General features: G+C 34.0%; 2 protein-coding genes across 2 annotated transcripts; one reads left to right on the forward strand and one right to left on the reverse strand.

Moving 5' to 3' along the window:
- The first annotated feature begins 1,202 nt into the window (after nt 1-1,202).
- LOC105321059 (ciliary microtubule inner protein 2B) lies at nt 1,203-11,690 on the forward strand. The gene is made up of 6 exons (XM_011419244.4): nt 1,203-1,481; nt 3,768-3,994; nt 7,381-7,559; nt 8,536-8,674; nt 9,612-9,836; nt 11,345-11,690. The coding sequence occupies exons 1-6, from the start codon at nt 1,429-1,431 to the stop codon at nt 11,419-11,421; spliced, it is 900 nt and encodes a 299-aa protein (XP_011417546.3). The 5' UTR covers nt 1,203-1,428; the 3' UTR covers nt 11,422-11,690.
- Nucleotides 11,691-11,864: 174 nt separating this feature from the next.
- Nucleotides 11,865-24,899, reverse strand: LOC105321060 (uncharacterized). Its single transcript, XM_011419245.4, has 8 exons — nt 23,902-24,899; nt 19,743-19,830; nt 16,258-16,412; nt 15,792-16,101; nt 15,482-15,568; nt 14,455-14,579; nt 12,669-13,543; nt 11,865-12,337 (listed from the first exon to the last, which is right to left on the reverse strand). Exons 1-8 carry the CDS (start codon nt 24,029-24,031, stop codon nt 12,164-12,166), a joined length of 1,944 nt encoding a protein of 647 aa, XP_011417547.3. The 5' UTR covers nt 24,032-24,899; the 3' UTR covers nt 11,865-12,163.
- Between the last annotated feature and the right edge of the window lie 901 nt (nt 24,900-25,800).

Here is a 25,800-nt window from a genome sequence, read left to right on the forward strand (position 1 = left end):
GCTTGTTTATTTTACCGAACGACAGATGATAATTTAGAATACATTGATTTAGTAAAGCAACCGGCCTCTGTCTATATCAATTTTATGATATAAAGAGGATTTAAAACAATCTTTAAATAGAATTAATGATTAAATTACATCGTTTGCTCATCCTCGGAATTTTTCATATGCATAGAATGAAATTCGAGGGGTTGGGGTATGAGGTATGAGGTGTGGGGTATTTCCCTGGCACATGATTGTCTACAAACAATCAGATGTCGCGTAATATAGAATAATCATATTGAGGTATAATAATTAATACCACTAGTCTTGTGTCACTAGCAAATTAATAAAGACTAGATTTTATTGTTTAAGTATTGTCACCGTCCAACAATACAATACGACTTTTTAAACTATCTCAGACACGCAATCTAACACAGCTCGTATATTTTCCAGAAACCAACTCTGCATCTGTTTCGGTATTTCCTATGATAAATACCGGACCATCATGGTCGTAATTTAAGAATTTAAAGCAAATGCCGGTACATCGACGTCATAATAAGGTTCTAATGGATGAGTAAACATTTCATATGGTTTTTTATTTGGCAGTTGGGGTAAAGTCTTTTCCCCAATTTTATTTGAAGGTGCGTCAATTCAAAACCATTCAGACTGTGTACACACAAAGAAATTTATATTGCTTCCTCTAAATGGATGTAGCCGGTATATAACCAAGTTGAGCAAATTTGAAATTCTGGACCACTTCATTTTAAAAAGCTACATGTATTGATCAATTAAAACACTGATTGTATTTCTCCAAATTCGAATAAAAATTCGATAGGGTAAACTCAATGATAAAGAAAGTAAAGTAATGCCTAAGGTGTATTGATTTCGAGTGAAGACTGAGAGAAAGAGATGAGAAAAATAATAATTCAAAAGCATTGATTAACGTGATGTTTAGTCCACGAATTTACCGGGTTTGTAGTTGAGATTTGAAGAACTCATGCAGAGGTGTATATAAAAATCTTATCTTAATAATCTGATTGATTTGTATCAGGACATTTTATTTTTTGAACTCCGATGCGATTTGCGGGAACACAATAGATCATTACACTTTGCTTGTCAAAATCTCAAGACTACCAATCTATAAAATATTGAATTTATGTTAGTTTATGATAAATTTAAAACAAGCCGGCCAAGCGGCGAAGGGCTTTGAATTCTAATCTTGATCGCTATTCTACTTTCATGGCTTGAATGTAGCGCTTGTGCAAAGACGCGTCGCGTCGGCATTACGTTTGCAAAGAAAGTGCATTCGAAATCAAAGCAACGTCTTACGACACAATTTAATGACGTCACGCAATTGTTCCATAGATACCGCATTGTGTTTAACACGCAAACCAAGGGGAAAACAATAAAATTCGTGAATAATTCAGCAGGCGGATTCCGTTAATTATGCCAGTTGGAAAAAGTATTCTGATGACCCCGGATCCATATCACACGCCGGGGTAAGTATCTAATTAGTGTTGTGTAAATATGGTACTCGGTTAATTAGCAGACTTTAAGAATATCGTCCCGTTGAGCTGTATATATTGATTTCGTAAACGAAATGCATTTATTACAATTCCGATGATGAGAGGAAAAATAATCTCATCTCTTTCTTTTCTTGTAAGACTTCTAAATAAATACGGATTTTTAATTGGCTTAGAGATGCAAAAGTGACTATTTGCAACGACCAAACCAATGTTGTTTTTGGAGATTGGTATTTACTAGTATTGATAAAATTAATTTTCCATCATTTAATCATGGATAGTTACTGGCTAATTACTAAATTCCAGCTACGTTAAATTATCATTTTTATGAAATATACATGCATTGAAAATATGGATAATAGTATACATAAGCTATAAGGAAAATCAATAGCACTTTTGACCCTAGGACCACGACATGTTGATACTTATTGCAAGGAACTTCTATTAATGCAGTGCACATTCAATCAAAGGATGAAAAAAAAAATCGTAGAATAATTGCTGTATTAATTTCTATTGTGTTCCTTCTTGAAATCAATAAGCTCTCCATTCTAACCTTTAATACATGTCACTCATGAAGCTAAACATTTAAACACTTCACAATAGAAACTCCGTTACAGATTTTTCATATTTTTTCTGCTATGCCTGCGATATGAAAGGATTTTGTTTCTGCATTGATTTTGACTGGGACTATTGGTCCGTCTGGTGACATAGTCCTGATTTTAAAAACGCAATCTTACCGACATGCATATGGAGTTAATTCTCAAAGAATGGTTATTATGCAAAGTTTATTGGATTCTTTTGCTATCCACTCGATCAATTTCCATAACCATTGACTATTGAAAGAAAGAAAAACAACAATATACCATGTATGTATTTTACTAATTGAACTAATAAGTAATGATCTCTCTCTCTCTCTCTCTCTCTCTCTCTCTCTCTCTCTCATTGCAAATTCAAGTATTTCATATTATCAACGTAAACATTATGATAAAGAATATAAATCCAGCCGGATTCAACCTTTTTCCAAGCGTTGTAAATGTCATTCAAAAAGATTGGAAAAGACAAGAACTCATATTAAACATTTGTTAATTTTATTGTTTATTTCGAAAAACAGAACGTCACAAAATGGAAGTGCACCACACTTTCCTAATGTTTACAGAACTATTTTGAAGGCATCAAACTTAATATTATTTTTTCAAAAGAAAAAAAGAATTGCAAATGAAGGATAAAGAGTAAGATTGATTTTAATCAACTTTTCTTTGTAAGGGCTAGGTTGTGTGATGGTGTAACTTTTTTGTGATGAAAATCAGTATTTTAATGACTGGAAACAATTCTTCGTTTTGTCTACGCTTATTTTTATTTTTAGATTTCATAAATACTTATTTTGCTAAAATACCGTATATCGATTTTCCTTAAGGAGGTAGCTGCAGGTCTGAAGCTCCCGGTCTGAAAAAAATGGACGACCTGGGAGCTACTTTGAAAACTTTTTTTATTCGTTACGCACAAAGACGTGTGCTAATTTTGGACTGGTTAACCTTATTTATACGCAAATTCTGTGAAAACAATAAGTACCATTAAATTCCTCATACAACTTTCTACTGATACGAATTTGATGGTATTATGTGTTGGATGCTCAAGGATTAAAGGGTTAAGGGGTTTGAGTCTTTATTTGATTCTTCTGCTAACCAACGACTTAATTTGAGAAGATTATGAAAATGGTTTCGGTTTATGTGCAAAAAAATCTTAGAATCTAATTTTTAACGTGTAATTATTTTGCATATTAATCTTATAGTCTGTCTCCAAATTAAGATTGTTGAAACCTTGTTGTGAACTTATTGTTCAGACAGGTCGCAGACAAGTCTCACATTCATTTTTTACGATCACATAAAAGCTTTGTCAAAAGTACAAATTTAAGTTCGTTTTTTCTCAAAGAGTCATGCTCTGGAACAATAGGTAGATACAAGATAAAGACATGAAATGATTACATACGTATATAGACGACATAACTTAAAGTCAACGTATCCTCTTGTGGTGTGTTAACGTGTGCCTCGTGCACCATATTTATGAATCGAACAAATATTGTGTGATTGTAAAGATCAGCGTTCATTGATTTCAGTAATTATGTCATTGAATGTAAAAGGCTATTTTGTCTCAAAGGGTTTTAAAATTAGCGGAACAAAGCCCGTAATCTGGATCAGTTTTAACAGCTTTCACTTGATCTTAAAAACAATGCCATATTGTTATTTTCTCTCTCCTGTGTTTCAGATATGGGGGTTTTTGTCCCCAGTTTAAATACCAGATAGGTGAAACCTTTGGAAGGACTACCTGCAATTTGCTTAGAAACCCCGGGGTGGCCAGTTCTGGTAAACTGGTTCTCACAGACATCCGTCCCGTCCGACCGGACTCCGCCTCCAAATCCAAACTACTCGCCAGAAGAACCCAGAGCTGGGGAGATCAGAAACTGGTGGAGAAAATGGTGCCCGGATATACAGGTAAATAACAATGTACTGATATAAAACTGGTAAACTGGTATAAAAGCAGTGCGACATTGTTTTAGATCTTGAATTGTTTAGATTCTGTTAATTAGACGGTGGCTATAAATAGCCACAGTCTATTGCTACGGTCCTGACCGGAAGAGTATTTCTCACGGGGACCCTAGCGGATAACGAACGATAACTCTGTTAGGTACATGTATGCAGTGTAATACAGACAATGTTTTATCTACGTGTCGATTTCAGTATGAGAACTAATTTTAATCTTATCAAATATTTTAAGCATTATAGCTGCTAATTATTTTGTACATACATTTAAATAATGTATGAAATTGTGTTTTATTTTAAATGAGCCGTTACCCTATCTGCTTACGCGGTATTAATAATATAAGCACCATGCAACTGCCATTTTTGACGTTTAACTCTGTATCAGGACTGCATAAACTATATCACTGCGATAATTGGTCAAGAGATCTCACAATAATTGCTTCTTTTTTTTTTATGATATAAATAATTGTCAGAAACACACTATTTAAACTGGTTTGCCATTTCATATTTCAGCAATTATGCTTCATCGATAAATTCAGCCATTTTCGACGTATTAGTTTAAGTTGAGCAGCATATTTTTTGTTGTTGTAGCTTATTCCAAAGATTTCACAACAGATACTGACAATGAATATTACATAAATTACATTTTATTGAACTTCAACCGATCAATGGCACAGTTTCTTCTACAAGTGTGCATGCGTTTTCAAACACACAAAAAACTTTAAATTTAGATACAAATGTGTTAAATTTTCGACTGACCTGTGATTTACAATGTATCTTATTTTGTACCTCACTCAGTTTGTAGAAACATTAATTTTATTACAGGCACCTCAATATTTATCAGACAATATTTACTGCAGATGTTGACGCTCTACTTGCTGCTGACTTTCTCTCAAACACGCTAATCGACGTCGGATTGTAAAATTCACGTGCAAATCGAGTCTCCATTTTAAATGTTTATAAACTACATTTTACGATGTTTCAAAGATTTTTTGTTCAGATTTTTTTTTACATATGCTGTAAAACGTCTTATGGATTTCACGGCGTGTCAGCTCGTGTATCTCTAATTTGCAGCAAACGCTAGCTTTTTTGTGAGAAAAAACATGCGATATTCCATATACATTTATGGTACATTGTGAACGGTAATGTAAGATATAATAATTTTGTTAACTAAACAGTTTCTGTCGAATTCTTTCACAATGAACTGAATAACGCAATTCGATGAGCGAAGTACAAATAATGACTTTAATTCATATGCGCCCGTCCCTGCTAAATGTATTAGATAATCTTTTCTTTGGTTTGGGGACATTTTTTCACTAACAGATAACATCATTTACATATTTACGTAAACATCGCCCCGTTTGTTCTCAAATAATTTTTAACTCGCGAGTACAACTCTATTATGAACGTTCTTCGACATTTGTTTCCAAGTGTTAGCATCATTTTGTCAACATGCATTTACAAATAGGCGGGCCTATATAAATGCGCCAGTTTGTTGCGACTCGCAATTGAAATACACACCGGTTAGAAAGTGTCATCACTTAACGCAATGCTACATCGGCCGTAGCTTATACATCCATGCTATATTTGCGATAAATAATGAAACATGAAGGTAAAAAAATGTGCTTCATCGATGACTGTAGAATTCTGCTGAGCTACAGAAATATTAGCTTTCCGAAAATATTGCCGGGATTTGCGAACCCTAGATCTATTGTCTAGTACATGCAAAGAATAAAATCAAAGAAGATGGGTGAATAAGGCGTGTAAAATGCCCATATGAGGAATGATTAGATACGGCAAAATTAAAATATCATTAAATCTGATACTTTTTTAAAAAATAATTAAAAACAATGTATATTTAATGTAACATCGGGTTGTAATCTTTAAATATTTTAAATACTTGCAATATATAGATTTAAACTGGCGTATGCGTGTCAAAACCTCCTAATCGTGTAATTTTTATAACTTCAATGCATTTTCTTTCATAGAGCCAAGGGGCATCGTATCCGCTCTACACTCTATGACATATATATAAATAATACACAAGGGAAGAATCGAAAGTAGGACACGATTTGTAAACAATGTCAAAAAACAATGTTGTATGATATTTTTTTTTTTTATTTTCATTCACTTTCGTTGTGAGCAAATGAAAATAATCCACTAAAGTCGAAGATAAAATATTGATTTACTCTTCTGTTTCATGATGACGTGCATTCCAAAAGCAATACCAGTTTTATCAAACAGGTTCTTGTAAACCCATTCCGTTTTCTTTACACCTAAATGTATTAACTGACTATGAGGAAAAAAAGCAAATGTGATGATCCACAAGACTGCAACTTTTTCCCCGTGAAGAAAATGAGGGAAAATGCTGTCGAGAGGGACACTAAACATACTATATATATATGCCCAAATAGTTAGTAAAAATAAGTATTTTATCATACCAAAGCTTTATTTGTTTTCGTTACTTTGAGAAATTTACAATATCTTTAAAGCACAATAGTTCAATCCACACTTTTCAAAAGTTGTTCCCCTTTGCGGGGTCAACCCAAACGTCAAAAGGGAAAAAACCAAAATTCCCCTTCTTCAAACAATCAAATATTTGGGTGAACTGTGATAAAATCGCTTTGGATTAGATTTATTCATAATTCAATATGTGGTGTCAACCATTCAAACGGGGTTTTAATGTCAACTGATATTGATACAAACATATTGATACAAAATATAGATACTAACTTCTATACTACAAAGACTACTGTGATAAATCTTTGGGTTTTTCCCAAAAGATGACGACCAAGAGACACAGCATTTGTAAAGTGTAGATTGAGATCACAGCTACGATTTCCACAGAATTATCCATGTAGGAAACTCACGACCAGTTGTGCGAGTAAGCGTTAAGTATTAGTACATATATGCGATACTGGCCGCGGTTTTCGACAAAAATAATTATCATACATCACACATTGTTACATGTAATATGCCACTTTCAAACGACACCACCGTCTAACAGTACTTTCAGTACTTTGATTTTTGGTTTGTTTTTACTTTTTTTTTTGCAATGCTGTTCAGGATCTTGAATTGTTTTAATAGATTTTGATCTTATTTGGCTTATTTTCTGTTTTTACCCTTTTTCTTCATTTATAAACAGTTTGTATCCTTAACAAGTTACAATGATAACTAACTTTCAATATGCATTTTATATGGAAAAATGAACTAATGAAAATGGAAAAAGAAAGTGTTGTGTGTGTGTGTGTGTGTGTTTTTAAATGATTTTTTTTAAAAAATTCATTACTTCAGCTTTGAAGTACATGTACCTATATGAGAACTTTAACCTTGTGCAGGTTTTATACCAAAGAGTCAGCATTACTACGGAAACCGATATGCGCTGAACAGTAGAAATGCCATCATAGATTTTGAAACTGATCAACAGATGCACAAAAACAAAATGAACGAGCTGAAACTTACAACAGCTCTCCAGAACGGAAAGATGGTGCCAGCAGGAAACACACCCAAACTTCCGGTAAGTTGATTTATTTGTCACACCGAGACATGAATAAAGGAATTCACAAAATGTTTAACTTGCAAAACGAATTACCATTTACTATGACGTTTACTGCAAAAATAGGATTAAAATAACCGATACACCGATCATATTGTCATTTTGTAATTTTATCAAAAAATGCACATGCACCGTTTTCATTACATTTAACATGTCAATGTTCAACTGAATGTATTCATCAATAATTTATCAACAAACACTACCATCCGATTTGAATTTTCTAAATTTTTAAAGCAAATTCAAATGAGATTCAATTAAGGCCAATTAAGGCGTATCTAGTAAATGACAGGAGCCTTCGGATTTCTGAATTTGATTTATGAATTCTATTAATGATGCTTCATAACATTAACTTTAAATTCGTCTGTATCGGGGCTTAACTTTAAGATAAACACAATAATAAATGGTGTTTAAACGCTCATATCTATGAAATACGAAGGAATGCAGGCACAAATCTCGGAGATTTTCCCTTTAGACATATGAAATATATCCATTATACATACAGTCTCTTTAAAAACGGATTGTTCAATTTTCAATTTTCTTGAACTCTTCTTTAAAATGATACTTTAATTGCTTATACGATTTTCAATGGTGTGTCAAGAAAATGTTTCATTTTCTATATAATTCTTTTATAAATAGTAAAAAAAAAAGTACGGGAAAAAGTAAAATCAAATCAATTATGACGTCATAATGGTTCTAGCATAAAAAAGGCACCCTGGAATCATTTATTAGATTTTGATAATAAAACCATTTTTACCAGCTATTTTATGTAGTTTGTTTCTATTAAGCAAAGGGAATTTCCCTTATTTTGTGTCTTTTGTGAAAACCAACGAAAGTCCTCTGCAGCACAGGGGCGATAAAGAAGTTGGAAGACTTGATACAGAAAGGTATTATTATTATTTTTTTTTTTTTACATCGCTATGATATTTTATTTTCCCAGGAAATATACAGTAAATACGTCACCCCCTTACAACCCATCGCCAAGGAGCCCCAGCCGTACGTGTCCAAACACACCGTCTCCCAGCCCCTGTCCCCCTACTACTTGTCCAATAACGACTCCAGGAAAAACTTCATGTCAGGTATATAAATTAAACTAACAAATAGATCGATTTGTTTTTAAATGTGGGAATAAAAATTCATTCATATGAAATGTTGATTAACGTCCACAACTTGTTACATAGATAAACTATTTAAAAAATCCAGTGATTAAAGACCCTTTCTGCACTGAACAATGAATATTTAGTTCTTTTCAAAAATTTGTCGTTAGAGTGATCTTTCTTGGATGAAAAACTGCCATCTACAGTGTCTGTTATGACGTTAGCCTGTATATTAAATTCAAGTATTTTAAATTTTACCTCGGACCAAGATCAATTGATGAGACTCAATAGACTGACACATGTATTTCTTTGCACGTATTTCCTGATCTAGATAGGCAAAGGTGATTTCTGTATACTACAATTTCAACGACTTGTGGAAATTAAAAAATGGTACTTATTTCACGTTGAAAATAAATAAGATAAACTTAATTTGTAATACCTTCATGGGGAAAAACTTTCTCAAAACACACAATATATTCACACAATCCACATTCACTGCAGTAATTATAATTACCTGGTGCATGTAATTGTACAACTGATGCTCGTAAACTCTGACTTAAAAAATTATAGCTATGATGCATGTATTGAAAAAAAAAATGTTATAACGTGTTTTTCTTTTTATTGACGTTGCGTTTTTAACGTCATTTTTACGTTACCAATATTGACACCAATAGCTTGCGCGACGTCATTTCATTAGTGCATGCAGGGTCCTAAGATTTGAAGATCAGCTCGTAAAATTTAATCATTTAAATAAAAATCATTTGACACCAGTAAGCAAGTAAGCAGTGTAAGCAACATTCATCAAATCAATTAAGTGTTGTGTAAATTGATTTCAGTTGAAAATTTGAACGTTTAAAAGCGTAATCGAGATATATCCAGTATATTTACTTGTACTATTACATGTACTTTCGAATTATAGGCTACACTGGTTTTGTACCCAGAAGTCGTGACCAGCTCGGATTGGGTTATCCAATCATCACACACCTAGCTCTGAATGAGTTCACGGATGATCTCCGCGCCAAATCCGCCACCCAGGCCTCCGAAGGGGTTCAGGTCGACAGATCCGCCCCTGCCATGATGCATGGAAAACCTATATACCCGGTAGAAACTGGACTGGTTCCCCATTATACCGGGCATATACCAGGTATGGGCAAATATAGTTTATAGATTGATTTAATGTCATCAAAAATATCAAAATGAATATCAACACGCTATTACTATAAATATTCCCACGATTTCGTTAGGGATGGAACGTTACATTAATGACGGTAACCCACATATTTTTTTTTACGAAATTCAGAAAAATTAATCTCAAACCAATTTTTTTCTTCAAGTCATTGAAATTTCCCATACGAATATTTAGATCTTTACAGCATCTGAAATCAGCAATAGATTTTTTCTGAATCTGAAAAATTCTCATGATTTAAAGATTCCCATACAAAAATGGAAAACATTAAAATTTACATACACTAAACTTGTATGCATGTCTTAAACATGCTTTTTACATCCAACTCAGCAGGGGAACTGTTAATCCGATACTTCTCTTGTCAGTAAAGTTAATTTTTTTCTATTTGAATGTTGCCGGGCATTGCTTCCCTTTCAATTTAGAAAACAACCAAATAAAAGAGGGGCTTTCTTGTCAGAGGAATTTTGGATTAGTTGATCACGCTTCATCGATAAATATCGAGAAATTTACCTGATATATCTTATATTTACTGTGTTATGTGATTATTCCGTTTGATTCTATGTTTGTAATACACGTTCATTCGTAAATCAACAAGCGTGAAACTTTTTTTTTTGAAAGACTTGATGTTGACATTATTAAAGGGGGAGATATATATTTTTGATGTGATGCAAACAATTCGTAGACTGGAAGTGGTGAATGCTTCAGAATATTTCTTCATTCAACGTTTTACACTCCTCATACACTTTCTTACAATACAGTAAGATCAAATATAAAGTTCTTCAGGTATTTAACAACTAAGGCATAATTTAGCAAATATGTTTTTTAAAGTAAAAGAGAAATTGAATTTTTTAAAATGATACAATCATGTACAGTTATTTGAATTATGAAATCCAAATTCAAGTCTAAAATTGACTAGTAGTTGCATGACATAGTCAAATTTACTGATATTTAAGTAAAAATATTTCGAACTCTACGATGCGAGGTTATGTTGGTTTCGTCTAAAGCAGGTTTCCACTTGAGCGCCGGGGTTGTACTGTGGTTTGCTGTAATTAACGTACAATATTTTCATTATCCAGTGTCTTTGCCTGTGATAACACTACGTATCGATTTTGTACTATATAACCCATAACTACAAATGACGCCAAATTCAGGCGCCGGCGGGGTTGGCTTATTTATATTTAAATATTAAATCGTACGATGGCTGAAAATTATATACATATAAGTAATAAGGAATCATTCTTTGAATATTATGAGGTGATAATTTTGGGCTTTATTGGATTTGATCACGCCCCGACCGAAATTATCACCTCATAATACTCAAAGAATGATTCCTTTTTCCTTAATAAATTACATTTCATGGTGGCAGACGCAACCGAAGAAAAAGTATCAATTGCTCATAACGGACTATTGGAAATTGTGAAGAATCCAATATTTATGTTCTCATTAAATGCATATCACTCTTGTAGGTCAAAAATTCCGGTACGGCAACACATTCGGACACAGCACGGAGAACGCACTAAAGCACAAAATGAGTATACTGTGATCACAACTTTCCCGGAGAACAGCACCACGCAATCACAGAATTTCATAGATGGCATTCGATATTTCAAACATTTCATACACATTTTACAGAAGATAAACAAGACTTTTATACAGTCATTTTCTCAGTAAAAAAAGATTTTCGAGTTCTGTCTATTTTTAAATTTAAGAGTTGTGCATAATACATTCCAATTACCGAAAAGTATTAAACATTGTTATATTTTTTAAAACCAGTATTATTTTTATTGTTTGTTTTCTATAATTTATTTGTTGAAATCTGGATATATGTTTTTCTTTCTGCGAATAGTTGTGCATATCATTTTTTTTCTAGTATTAATAAATTTCAATAATTTTATCTGATGTGTTAATTTCTCTTTTCACCAGATACAGGTCATACATTCAGATGAATAACTAAATAAACAGCAAATGTGCATAATTATCAAAGTTTTTATTTAATATTAGCGTACTTTTTCCATTGAATTAACTTGCACATACATGTTGTATTTGAGAAATTCCAATTTTTTTCTTTTTTCTATAAAGACTGAATTTAATCTATTAGCGATATTTGTTTACTTTTCTTGTGCAATACTAGTACTTGTGTCAAAGAAGAGAAATAAAACTATGCTGAAGTCGTTGAAGTACAATTGTTACCAACACAGAAAAGTTGCACTGAGTTAATATATAAATCATTGTGAATATAAAGATATGAACATAACATAAGAATGGGTAAATATCTTTCAGGCTGGCTAATGAGCAAGGAGAATCCGATATTTGTCAAGTTTTTCATCCTGTCGAGGCGATTCTTTCTCTTGCTTGGATGCCATACTGTCTGCGTCATTTCCGCTACTAGAACTGTGGGTAGATCGACTGCGCTTGTGCACAACTACTCTATTTCCGGGTTTTGGTACATTATCTAAATCCTGTTAAATTAAAAGAAATTCGGATTATTAAAAATTTGTGTGAGACACACTGAATACTGTAAACAACTAATATTGTCAATTGTGGAATCATTATATTTTTGTAGTGGACTAATGGTTGTAGATTTCGTGTACACCCCTTTGCAACGAATTTTCGAATTCTCCCCTTCTACACTGATAAAAAATGATTAAAAAGAGTACAGTTACGCAGAAATATCTGTAAGTTATAAAAAAAAATTTAAAGATTCAGTTTACATGGATGTCAATTACATTATAGCTTTTCAGAATACATCTAAATATATGGTGACTTTGATCGGCGTTTAAAAACACATACCTCCACAGCAAGGCGCCGGAGCTGAGCTACTTGAGGCCCACTCTTGGGGTTTCCATGGCTCAACCAGCTCCGTACTTTGCTCTCCAATTTTGACAAAGTGACGTCATCCTCGGCGTCCATGAAAGACACTGAAGTCCCGTACCTAGTTTCGTGCGGCCATGACCTAATTGTCTCCTGGTCGTCCTCGACCCGAAAATTGTCTGAATTGACCACCATGTTTTCGTCGTCTGGTTTGATTGCACTTTGAACTCTGCGGAAAGACTTTGAACCGAAATGAATTCCCTTTGAACTGACAGTCCTAACTGAGGTAGTGTCGGGGTCCTGTTTATCAAATAGCACCTCTTTGTCTTTTTTGGCCCCTGCCATTTGAGCGGCTAGCACAAGAGTCTGGGGGACCTTGATTGCATGTAAGTGTTCATTTTCGTTGGACTTATTATTGATATGCTTATTTTTTCTTTTATCCCTGGAATCAAATCCTTTAACTTTAGTTTTTTCGCGCACCCGTATCATATAAAACACACTTCCTGGACCGTACATATCAATCAGTGGTCCTTTATGGTTCAGAAACTCCCTCTCCGCCATTTTCTTGGATGGAAGCTCTTTCTCCTTTTTAACCACGGGTTGAGGGTTGTTCATCATGTTTAGTTTCGTTTTCACGCGAGGAAGAAATGGAATTTCGGATTTATTGGCGAGGAGGTCCATTCTGGTCTCCAGCTTGACTTCCAGGATCTTGCGCATGTCGTCTATGGTCCTTTGGTGTCGCTTGACGAACAGTCTCTCGTAATGTTTCATTTCTAGCACTAACACGTCCACTTTCTCCGTACACACGGCCGTCTGCATGTAAGTGTCCATTCCTAAAAGTATCTCTAACTCCCCTGTAAAATAAAAGTATAATTGTTACCAAACGTGATTCGTAATGTAAAGCAATGTTTCAAAATTGAAGGATAATTGTACCTCGACAGGATTAAACTTTTTATGGAATCTACCTTACAGGTTGATAATGATTTTTTTTTGGGGGGGGGGGGGGGGTTGTTTCGATCGATTTGAATATCATCATAGCTCAGTAGCTAAAGTATCGAGCTTGCGAATCGCAGATCCTGAGTTCAAATTTTGTTCATATTAACTAAATTCACTTTCAGAAAATCATTATCTTTTTCTTCAAAATGCTTATTTTTAGCCTATTTGACTTTTAATGATTATACTCCCTTAGCATTATACTATCTTTCACAATCAAGTCGTTTACTGCTGATATGAGAAACTATTTGAAGGTACAGTGAGCCTAATACATCGCTGCGTACAGATAGGATACAGAATTACAACATTTTCGACGTAGTTTTTGCATATATATATCTTATGCTTTATGTACATATTGTAAAATATTGCAATTACACGTGGTATTGCTTATTTGTCCTTCGTGAGATCTTGCTTGGTGAAAGGCAACGCAACTTTTGTGATAATAATACAACGAATCGCCCATGTTCTGAGATATATTTTAATATCTGACTGATGACTGGACCCTTCTCTAATTGCGAACGAGTGTGAATGCGAGGACTCTCTAATTAGTTTGTTCAATATAATTTTGTCACATTTTTAGTTTGTTCAATATAATTATGTCCCATTTTTTTCACGCTGAGAACTTCAGCAACAAAGCCGATTCAACACCGAATACAAATTACAACCATATGGCTTTGTAGACGCAGCAATGGAAAACCATATGAAATAGAAACAACGTGATTGTTGCTGGATACAGAAAGGAATGGACGTAGATGTATCCAGGGGTACATACCCACGCTCTCGTTCCGACCCAACAGGAACATCTTCACGTGCTTGTGGTTTTCCTTTTTCCGGAGCTGAGTACTATTGTTATAGTGGGGTTCCGTAGGGGGTCGAACTTTGTCCCGTCGTAATAACCTATAAAAAAGAAAAGGAATGCATTGGCAGGGCCTGTACACATTCAGCGGAGTTTATACTTGCAATTGGCAAAACTCAAAATATCTCTTATGAGCGTGTTTATAGATATTGCATAGCACCTAACTTCAGAATGCAACATACGTTTATTGTAAATAAACATGTATATGGAGTTTTCTTTTGAAACCTTTCAGTGAAAAAAGTTTAAAGGAAAATTAAACACCTTCATAAAATGTCTGCAAAATTCTTAAATGGGTGTTAAGATACACAAAAAAGTTATTTTTTTTATTGAAAAGTACACACTCTTTCATTTTCGATCAGTTCTGCGAACTTTTTACGTACTTTAAACAACATTCAAAGGTAAAAATATAACATGAATGCAAAAAGCGGAACTGCTAATTACCGCTATTTCCGGATGACCTTAAAAGAGGGTGTACAGCATTGCAAAACAACGCATAGATACCAACATATTGGGGATATGAACAGTTGCCAGGGAACAAACCAATGGGGTCCAAACATCAAACGACAGTGGGCAAACAGAAAGGAAATAATTATTGAACCACATCGACAATTTTCAAGTAAAAGGCTGTAGAGATTTGAAGAAATATAATGATCGATGTACTGCGTATGGAGTCGTTCTGATTTGTTTGAAATACCGGTAGCTTCCAACTCTTTCATGTGATGGCATCTTACATTATTGTCTGAACCTGAAATAGTCCATTTATTTTTTGCGTCTTTGTGTATATTCATTTAAATGACACGTGTATATTTCATTTTCCATAATCACACAATCAGCAGCAGTAAGCAATTATGAATCTACATGTAATTGCCCGGCAAGTTCTTTGATTATTCTTTTTAAAAAAATTTAAATCCCGTTGTTCTACTTGCTGAAGCATTTTGCTCACCTTTCTCCTTCGTTCATGGTATCGAGGTAGATTTTGGGGTATTGCACTGGATGCATGGCGGGGTCAGTGCGCAGCTCCACATGACCTCTGTAAAAGACAGAAGAGGCATGCAAACTTCCGGAACAAAATTTGAATGTTTTTCTCTTGGCAGTTTAACTTGAACCTTACTTTAAGGGTATTGTGATAATCAAAATGAATTTGTCATTCAAAAAATATTACTTTTTTCGTTTTGGTTTGCAACGAAGATGACTTTGTCATCTGCTAGTGATGGTTGAAGTTTATGAAGAAGGAGGTAAGAAATGATTCATACCTGATTAGAAAATAAATAACTTCTACGGGGTCTCCTTGTTTTACCAGGGTCGTATTGTAAGTAAACTCTTCTTTGTACATCGCCATGGTCAGTTGTTTCTTGTAGCGGGGAGTCCAGGCAGAAAACAGGGGGTTGTTGTTGATAAACGCTACCTTGTCCTCGTACTCTTTGGCCAGTACCTCTTTGACGGCTCGGTTGTACAAGGCTCGGTCAACCACGAGCAAATCCGTAACTTCTTCGGCAATGATCGTGGCCGTCCGGACACAGTCTTCGGACATTAACGCCACATCTCCGAACGGCACTCCTGTACCTGAATATGTACAAGTCTTTTTTTATATCATAATCAAAAAAATTCATTGCATTAAAAAAACAAAATACATATTCTTACCAAAATCGACATAATATAAATTCAATTGAAATCGTCACCATCATTTGACAATCATTCGTATACTTTTGCGATCTTTACCTAGATGAGTGACAAATATTCCTAGCTTTGACCTGTCGAGCTGACCCTTCTCGTTGAGGGTCCCTATCTGGTCCAGGGGTACGGTCTCATCCCCCTCCTCGCTCTTCTTGTTCAGTACATAGATGGAAATTTTACCTCCTAGGATCATGTAGAAACTGAAAAGTCGAGAAAACAAATCTTGTTTGAGATGAAGATATCTCTCTATTTCCAGGTAAAAAAAAAACCCAAAAAAACAAACAAGAACAATTAAAAAAAACCCGCTATCCCACCACATCCCGCTCCTCCAAAAATGTATGAAGAAGCCCCCCCCCCCCCCCTAAAAAAAAAAATTAAAAAAGGATTTTTCCTATCAAAACATTATTGAATTCAAGTGTACGATAGTGGAGACAAGAAGAAAATTGTGTATATATTTTCAAACTAAATAATAAGGCAAATATTAATTTAAGTTTTATGTCAACAGCAAAATAAATAAACGAATCAAAAGGAAGAGTAATGTAATCGGATTAAGTTGATTGCGTCAGATGATATGAAATCAAATGACGTTTAATAAAGAAAAGCAAATTAAAAATAATAAAAGGACTTATTCTTATTTCAACTTGCTAATATTTATAAAACTGTTCAAACCAGGCAAAAATTGTTTGCCAAAAACACTTGACTAAATATCAATGACAAATATTTATACCATGCTGGATTTAAGTGTGACCAAAATCAAATAATTAAAAATCGAACACTTGGTAAAAATCAAAACTCAATGACGTCAATTCCTGATGGTCGATTTTCAGGACGTCTTCCCCGTACCATTACAAAATTTCTCAAAACTGTGATATACACCTTTTTCAAAAATAATGATTCAAGTTTTTTTTTTCTAAAATATGAGAGAAATATATACTAATAGTTTCTTAAAATGTTAACTTGCAAGTTGTTATTAATATTTCATATATTTATAGGGTAAGTACTCGTAGATTTATGATAAACCCAGGGTAGAGTACAATAATCGATAACTACATTGTAATGTATGTAGATTTTCGATAATAAAAGTCCTTATCGTTCGAACACTTTTTATGGACAAATTATGTATGTACGCCATATAAAACATAACACCAAGGTAAAAAATTTGAATCTGATAAATACAATTTACGACCTGAGCATAATAATATCTTTTTGAGGTCGGATCAAAGGTTTTGCATCGATATTCCAAACGATAATACAGACAAATTAAAATTTTGCCCACAATCATAATGCATGAAAATTGGTTTATTTATTATTAAACCTAATCGTGAAATTTATATTGGTTAAAAATGCTATATTTTCAAACGATTTTGAGTAAAACATCGTCGTAAATAACATGGATTTTTTTTTGGGGGGGGGGGCAAGATAAACGATTTTGCAACTGAAAAAATATATGTCAAGGGTCTCTGAATAACTTTGGGGGTGATCGCACTTTTCGTTTACTTATCATTATCATGCGAGAAACATTAAAACTTGTCAGAGTTCTGAAAATCAAACACTGAAATTAAATGAACCAAGGGCCTCAAAATGTCTTCCTCCTACTAGTAACCTATTCCATTCTAAACCAACGAATTAATTGACTGAGTTAGGTTCTCCGTTATTATAACCTATAACTTATGTTTCCAATTGATCCACTTAGATTCTATGCCAAATCGTTTGCTAACAAATATTGAACCTATAAACACTGATAAAGTGACCAATAAATAACAAATTGTTTAGCCCATTAATAATCAGTGTAATTTACATTCGTCAAATGAAAAATAATTAACCCAAAAGTTTGACAGTATGTTTTACGTACATGCGTACACATTATGACCAACAAGCCATATTTACTGAAGTCAAATGTATTAATTAAGCAATACATTTTATAATAGCAGTTTAAGAGATCCATTATTTTATAGAGAACAGTGATGGTATTAACAGTGAACTTTAAGATCTTTGATCTCCTGTTGTGTACTCATCACCCCCTTATTTTACTAAGTGTACCATTCAACAGTATACGCCTCCTTACATTACTAAATATAAATTTACGGATGAAAGTAAAAGTATGATGTTATGAAATTCATGATAATTCATTCGGAAATACCAGTTCAAAACAAACGTATTGATACGTGCTTTTTAGATCTATGGTAATTATTGGGTTTTTAGTTATGTTCATCGGTGTTTGATCCTCACACAATATTACCTGAGTTGCATCACCTATCATATTTGCCTCAGGTGTGCAGGTATTTGATGTTGAATGCCGATCACGGATTTCTGGTACACAAAATTGATAGCTTTGAATAGTTCGGATTATTTAAGAGGCAAATTAAACCCATTTTAAAGCAAATAAGATCGTTTGTCATACTAGTCGGAGATACACAAATAACTTTTGGATAGACAGCTTTTACTTTTAAAATATCATTTTATTTGTGTAAGCCTATTTAGAGCAGAACCATCTAACAACTGTTTCGAATGATTATATAAATATTACTATGTACTTTCTGATATTGCAACAGTTTTTTTTATGTGACATCATTGTAAGATACGATGAACATAATGGGTCGATTTTATCTTTAAGATCAGCATTCAATATTTTTAAAATGCCAAAGTGGCCCTCCTTTATGGTAAATTCTCCCACTATGTCTGTTTTATAAATGGAAAGTGCAAATAGCGTGAAAGTGATAAGCAAAGAAAAAATAGAACAAATATTTAAACTGATCGAGATAGGTTGTTATATAGGTAAAGACCTCAGATCAAGACACTGTCCACACATCAATGAATACTCGAGAATCCTGGTACTATTCATCTAATTCCTCTTGGACTACTTCTAAAAGTGCCTCACCCCGGCGCTAGTGGGGGTCAAGTGATTGCACTTTTATTTGAAGTTTGTTTTATTTTAACGAAACAACGACTTATTTGCTGGTGTCATTTCAAAGATTTGATCTGAACAATTTCAAGCGAGGCTTGAAATTAGTATTTGAATGACTTTTAGCTATCTCCCTCTCGTTATGTTTTTTTAATAATCGACTTTTAAATTCTCACCAGCGTCTTTAACGTTTTTTTAAACTACAATTAATGTACGAGTTGTCTGATATAATATGTTACTGGTATTTCCATATAGCACAGTGATACAATAATGGCAAAAGCATGAGTTTTTCTATAGAAAAAAAAAATTAAGAAAATAAATGAATCGTGGTCTACGCCAAAAACTATGATGGATATACATGTATGTGATTGTTCATGTCTCATTTATCTCTGACTCACTCACCTGGTCCTTTTCATTCAATTAAATCTACCTCAAGTTTTAAACAAATCAACAATTTTAATTCAGAAATAAAAGACTGAAAAGGTCTTTGTAATTTTTCTTCAAATTATCTTGAAATTTCAATTTATGAACTGTATATATATTGCTTCGGTATTAGCAATATTTAATAGTTGATAATAAAAATTCGGGTGGGTGGGTGGGAGTGATTCAAATAGAAAACATCTCATACCAGTCTCCCTGGTCTCCTTGCTTGATGATGATGTCATCTTTGTTGAAAGTGACTTGTCCGCAGTTTCGTATTATATCTTTCAAATATTCTGAAATGATGAGAACATTTCCCATAAAGTACAGACGATCTCACAAAATAAATTCACATGAAATCAAACGTGCTGAACTGCATGTACTTGTTTGTAAAAGAAAAAAAAAACTTCAATAGGATTATTTTATTTTGCATCGCATATTAGTGTAATCCAAGGGAAAACCTTCCAATTCTATCTATTTTGTCAATAACGTATATTAAAGAACCGATTTTTACGATGCTGTTTCTGTGGGTTTTATTGAAAAATAAAAGTAATCGGGTATAAAATGTCGTCTTCATGGGGTGAAATTAAGTACAAGATGCATAATTCACGATTTGATCCCTGAAAACCTGCATTTATGACGTCCAAAGCACCATAATGTATCTTAATTGAGGAATCAAGGATTTCTTAAACCCCAGCAACATAAAAGTCATATTGAAATTTTGTTCATGAATTTAAAACTTTAAAACCCTCGGGGATAAAATCTTAAATACCCCTTAATATCGAATGTATTTGTTGAATTAAAAAAACTGTGCAATATCAATTCGTCATTGGATTTCAAGGGACGAAATTAAAAACGACGCACAACCAAGTTTTTGTACCTTTACATAACTTAAGTAAAGATTCTATCGTATCTCTCACAGATTCCTCAAAGAACAAATTTATGGCCGGTTATAAAATGGTACAGACTTGGGGATTTTATGTATCCAATATTGAGTCCTAATTTCTTTTAGGGATATGGAGGGGTTTTATGGTCGAAGTTAAGAGGCGGGTTTTATTTGTATGTACTTCAGCTATATTAACTTTTGCACCCTCACACATCGCCAAAGATTTTATCCATGAAAAGGTATACTTCTTTTCAATAATAACAGTGTATCGCGACTGCTTGGATATTGCCCATGTAATGAAATTTGATATAACACCCAGCCACGTGAAACGATGTTTACATTAAAAAGTTCACGTCAAAACATGAGATAAAAAAAATCCTCCATGATTTGTGATACATCATTATTTGTGCCTTGGAAACTGTTATCTAAATTTTTTTGAATATAATTACTGATATAACGTATTGCAACACATGATTTATCCTCTTCGTATTTTGCAAGATGAAAATAAAAACAAACAAATAATGCATGCTCAATTCTTAAACGGTCTTCAAAATATCGTACACTTTTCGGGGGTGGGGGTGGGGGTGGAGGGGGTAGGTATATAACGATTCAAATTATAAACTTTCAAGTTGAACTCTCTAATTTGCGCCAAATTGATGTTTATAACACCAGCCATTTATGAAATATATTGACACTGATCCCATGTGTCACAAAAGTGTTTTGGTCAGCCCATCTTTTATAGTGCCAGCTTTAAATGTGTAAGGTAAATATTTGCTTATGAATAAATTTCCATCTCGATAAATTTAGTTCTTTGACAGAGTTCAATTCAAATCGAATAAATCACGTTTATGTTGTAGAATTTATTATCGATGTTCCAGTTTTTATTCTTTGTGCATAACTTTACTTACATTCTGTATAATTATGTGACAAACCGTTTCTTTAACCCCTCATTAAATAACTTGAGCGGGAAATGTGTTCTTGGGCCTTTCCTCGGGAGGGGGGGGGGTCATTAAGAATTGCTATACTACGACAATCAATTTTTATCATTAACTTTTTTTTAACATCACCTTATGATGAAAAATTTCAACAACTAGTTATAAGCAAGATACAATTAAGAATTCGAATAATCCCTCCCACCCCCACACCTAGGAAACCCAATGAACTAACAAAAACATTACATAGAGATTAATAAACGATGAATACCGGGTGTGTATCAATTGCCTTGTTATAATGGGTTCTTAGTCTCGAGGTCGTATACATATTAGTTTACCTATCTATTGTTTAACGATCATAATGTCGGTGTCTCCCCAATGATATTCAATCTAATTTCAGTCAATCACACGGAAGACAACGTCTCTGCTCGGAATGCCCCCCTCTCTGTCGCCTTTGGGTTCTATCAGACGTTTTCTTAATATAACAAGATAAAAAAAAATTCAATTTGATATTTTTGCCCATGATAAAAAAAATCATCAAATCGTGTGCTTGTTGACTTATTGAAATTGTTACAAACAGGTGAAGGGAAAAAGATAGCCTCTCTCTCTCTCTCTCTCTCTCTCTCTCTCTCTCTCTCTCTCTCTCTCTCTCTCTCTCTCTCTCTCTCTCTCTCTCTCTCTCTCTCTCTCTCTCGTTTTGTCACTTGCCATACAGGTATACGTGTACGTGTGTTCTGATAATTTTCTCATTCATAACGGTATATCTGATACCTGCTGAACAGAAGAGTCTGACACGGTAAGAATGTTCATTAAAATGTAAGGGTGAGAGATTACTATAAAGCACCCTGCACACAATAATGGACCATGACAGTAGCACCCTCGCTACCCACTGACTTTACTCGGGTATTTTATCATCTATTGTCGGGGAAAAAACGTTGAGAGATTTCCTGACAATTCAAGATTAAACCTCGCCTCCCATCACTCTTGATAAAACATTCATGTGACTATATGTGGTTTTCGTGTTGTAAAATATGCATAAACTATATAGTTCCCCCGTTAGCTTCTTTAATCCGCGTGAATCACGTTTGTTCGATTTTTATTGTGAAAAATAAAAAAAATTCTACATAAAATATAAAAGGGCTCTTCCGATCATTTATATGATAGAGCTAGAATGGGTTGAGAAAATTTGAATAATAAGCGATTGTAATGTTCATAATATTTTAATACATTCAGGTGAAATCAAAAATGCACACATCAAATACACTCCTTTAAAATTCTGTGTGAATTGAAATTCTGTCCTTTGCAATGCGAATGATTTTAGCTGTATTTTTTGTACTTTAGTTTTTAAAAAATAGGACTAAGACATTTGCACACTCATTCAATTCTCAATCAACCGACATATCGCAAAACGCATTCATTATAAATGTAATATTGTTGTATTTTAAAACAATGAAAAAAACTTGCCCTCTTAAAAGCGAAAGCCTTGTTTTCAGACCACTCGAAAAAAATATGACCGAGGGGTTTGTTTTGAGATGAACATGATGACACTTCTGTCTTTTTCCTGTCAACCTTGTACCGTTTCCTCTAGTTAATGGCAGGGTCTTTTAAATTTTTATCACTTGAGACAAATATTCTAAATTGATTTCAATTTGCGAAGAAATAACAAACACTTCACAAGGGCAGAGAATGCTTGGATTTATCATCGAACAGTTGGATGAGAATGTGGTACAAGGGCCTGTTAGTCAAGGGTTGAAGTCCCGACATCAAAAGCAGCACGAACTGTGTTTTTGTGAAAACATTGTCAGAATAAAAATCTAATAAAGACCATAGCTTTTCTTTTTACATTCATTCAAACATAAACACACAAATAGCAAAGAAGTTAAGAGGGGATTAGTTTCATACCTTCAGTGCCCCCATCGCCCCCACAGTATGCCCTGTTTAGGGCCGTTGAATTATATTCTTAGATTGCTCGAATTTGTTTTGTTTTTGCTATTTATTACATTTAGGTATATATGTTTGTTCTTGCTATTAGTGGTTTTGCTAGAATGGAAGTTCAACGAGTGTGAAGTGAAAATAACAAAGTTTATCGGTGCAGTGTTACATTTCTTTGATTTAAAAGCATGTTCCAAATGAAAAGTTGCAGTCTGATATTACATGTATTATAATTTTAAAAAATCAAACACTCAGACTGCAAGATGAAGAACGGTGTGTTTTCCATTCAAAATTATTTATACTCCAATATACGTGTAGCTATATCTACCCTTTTGCAAAACAGTTTAATTGAAAATAAACATAACGCGACATTTTAACGCAATGTGTCGATTTGTCAATACAACTTACCCATAAAATACTTGCATCAACTGAGTAAAAATGTAGTTCAAGCTAGTTCAAACCAACTTTTCTAATTACTAGAAGACTCCAAATGTAACACATTTAATTTTATGATTACATTTTACGATTTGATCACCAAAAACAATCAGTTCTTAGCGCAATGATTTTATCACCTGATTTTTTTTTTCTTGTCTCAAATAACCGTATATTTCCCTTACCGGTTCTGAGTTGTGAAAATAACTGCGACTGTTTCCTGAGCCATGGCATCAGAGTTTGGATCTCAAAGTCCTGTCGGAAAGCCGGCGGTTTGGATATCACATTCAGGACTTTCTCATACGTGTTCGACATATTGAAAGACGAGAAAGGTGATAAACGCTCAGTATCAACAGTTTCAAACTAACTCCGCTTTTTTTTCTTTTCCTCTTGACTTTATTAGTATCAGAAATCAATACAGCGTCTCGTTAATTCCTCCCTCGCCCCTCGTGCCTTCACCATAACCGTGCAATAATACATTTATGTTCTTGTCCGAGAACTTTTGAAGATGTTTATCCTTTTATGTCAGCCCGCAAACAGATTTAATTCCAAATCAAGTATCCCGCTCTCCAATCGATGAGATGCGGATCCTACACGTTAATTGATTTACGATCATCGCTCGGTTGGGAATTATACGTAGGTATCGGACCACCCCTTTTCAGGTAAATCTCGGTTCTCTATTCCAGTTAAAACACTATACTAACAACTCATCATAATTTTTCTCCTGTTACCTATGAGCCCGAAGCCAACACAGATAAGAATTTTTTTTTATATCCTTTCTCGTGTATTTTAAAAATCCAGACACTTATAAAGTGAGATATTTTGCATATATATACACAAGGTATACGGCGTCGCCCTTTTTTTCTGGTGAATTTTTGCTCGCGATTCTATTTGTGATTAATGTTTTCCATGATTCTGACGCAAATGGTTTAAACTCCCAACAGATCTAGGCTAATTGAGAAATCATAGTCACACTGATGTAAATAAAATCTGTTTGGAATATTAGAATTTGTTTGGAGAAAGTAAATATGCTCCAAAATGTGTAGGAAAGTCTGTGTACAGGTTTACAGAGTTATTGAATCGGAGAGTCTTTTAACATTCCCTCGTTAAGATGAACAAACAATGGCTCTACAAAATGGCCCATGTTTGCGGAAAGCAGGACCGTTTGGTTTGATTGAAAAGTGAGGTTATTTAAAGGACCAACACAATTTCCATTGTACATGGACATCGCCATTTACTTAACAAGTGTAGAATGGTTTGACCAGCATTTTCCTTGTTCCTCTATGAATCAGTTATTTGTAGATTTTAGTAATTACATTGACATTGCAATCAAATTTTCCCGGTTACCATACAATAGAGTTAACAATCAAAACAGAAGGGGTGAAGAGAGAAACCAGAATTTACTCTGTCATTTACATCATTTAACCTTTGTTAAAAATGCTTGCTTTGAAATGTTTGCAATTGAAGTTTGAAATTGTTTTATCCATCAATTTATCCATCCAGTCATTATTATTTTTTTTTGGGGGGGGGGGGGGGAGTGGGGATACAGGATTCCCATTGGAAAATTCAAACTCATAAAATTTACAATAAGTTACCAAAAATTGGCCTAGGAAACCACCAACCCTCACCCCCTTTTGCAAACAAATTTATCCCTAGGACCACTTTCCGGATCCGCGCACGATCTCTCTATCCAATTTTCACGACAATTACGGTGTGATCACATGTGATCGTACCCAACTCGTACGTTTACACTTAACTCGTACGCGTCTCCCACCAATGTTGAAATTGATTGTAATAAAATATGGGGCCGTGAAGGTGGTAACGACACAGTAAATATTCAGTAGGCCAAATGTAAAACATAAAACATCCCAAACAAAATTTATACGCTTTTTATGCAAAAACAAGCCTACTTTCCCTTTTAAATATCCTCTCTGCTTCACCTCCCATACAATTCGACTGACCTTATTTTTATAATTACGGCTCTTTAATTGTTGTTATCGTAAAACAGTGATTGAAATCATCAATAGGAAAACATGAAATAAATCAAAAGGCTGTAAATATTCCTAAGGTTCGTGTAATTTACA

Source organism: Magallana gigas, chromosome 2 (genome assembly GCF_963853765.1).
Source record: "Magallana gigas chromosome 2, xbMagGiga1.1, whole genome shotgun sequence".
NCBI classification, from domain to species: Eukaryota; Metazoa; Mollusca; class Bivalvia; order Ostreida; family Ostreidae; genus Magallana; species Magallana gigas.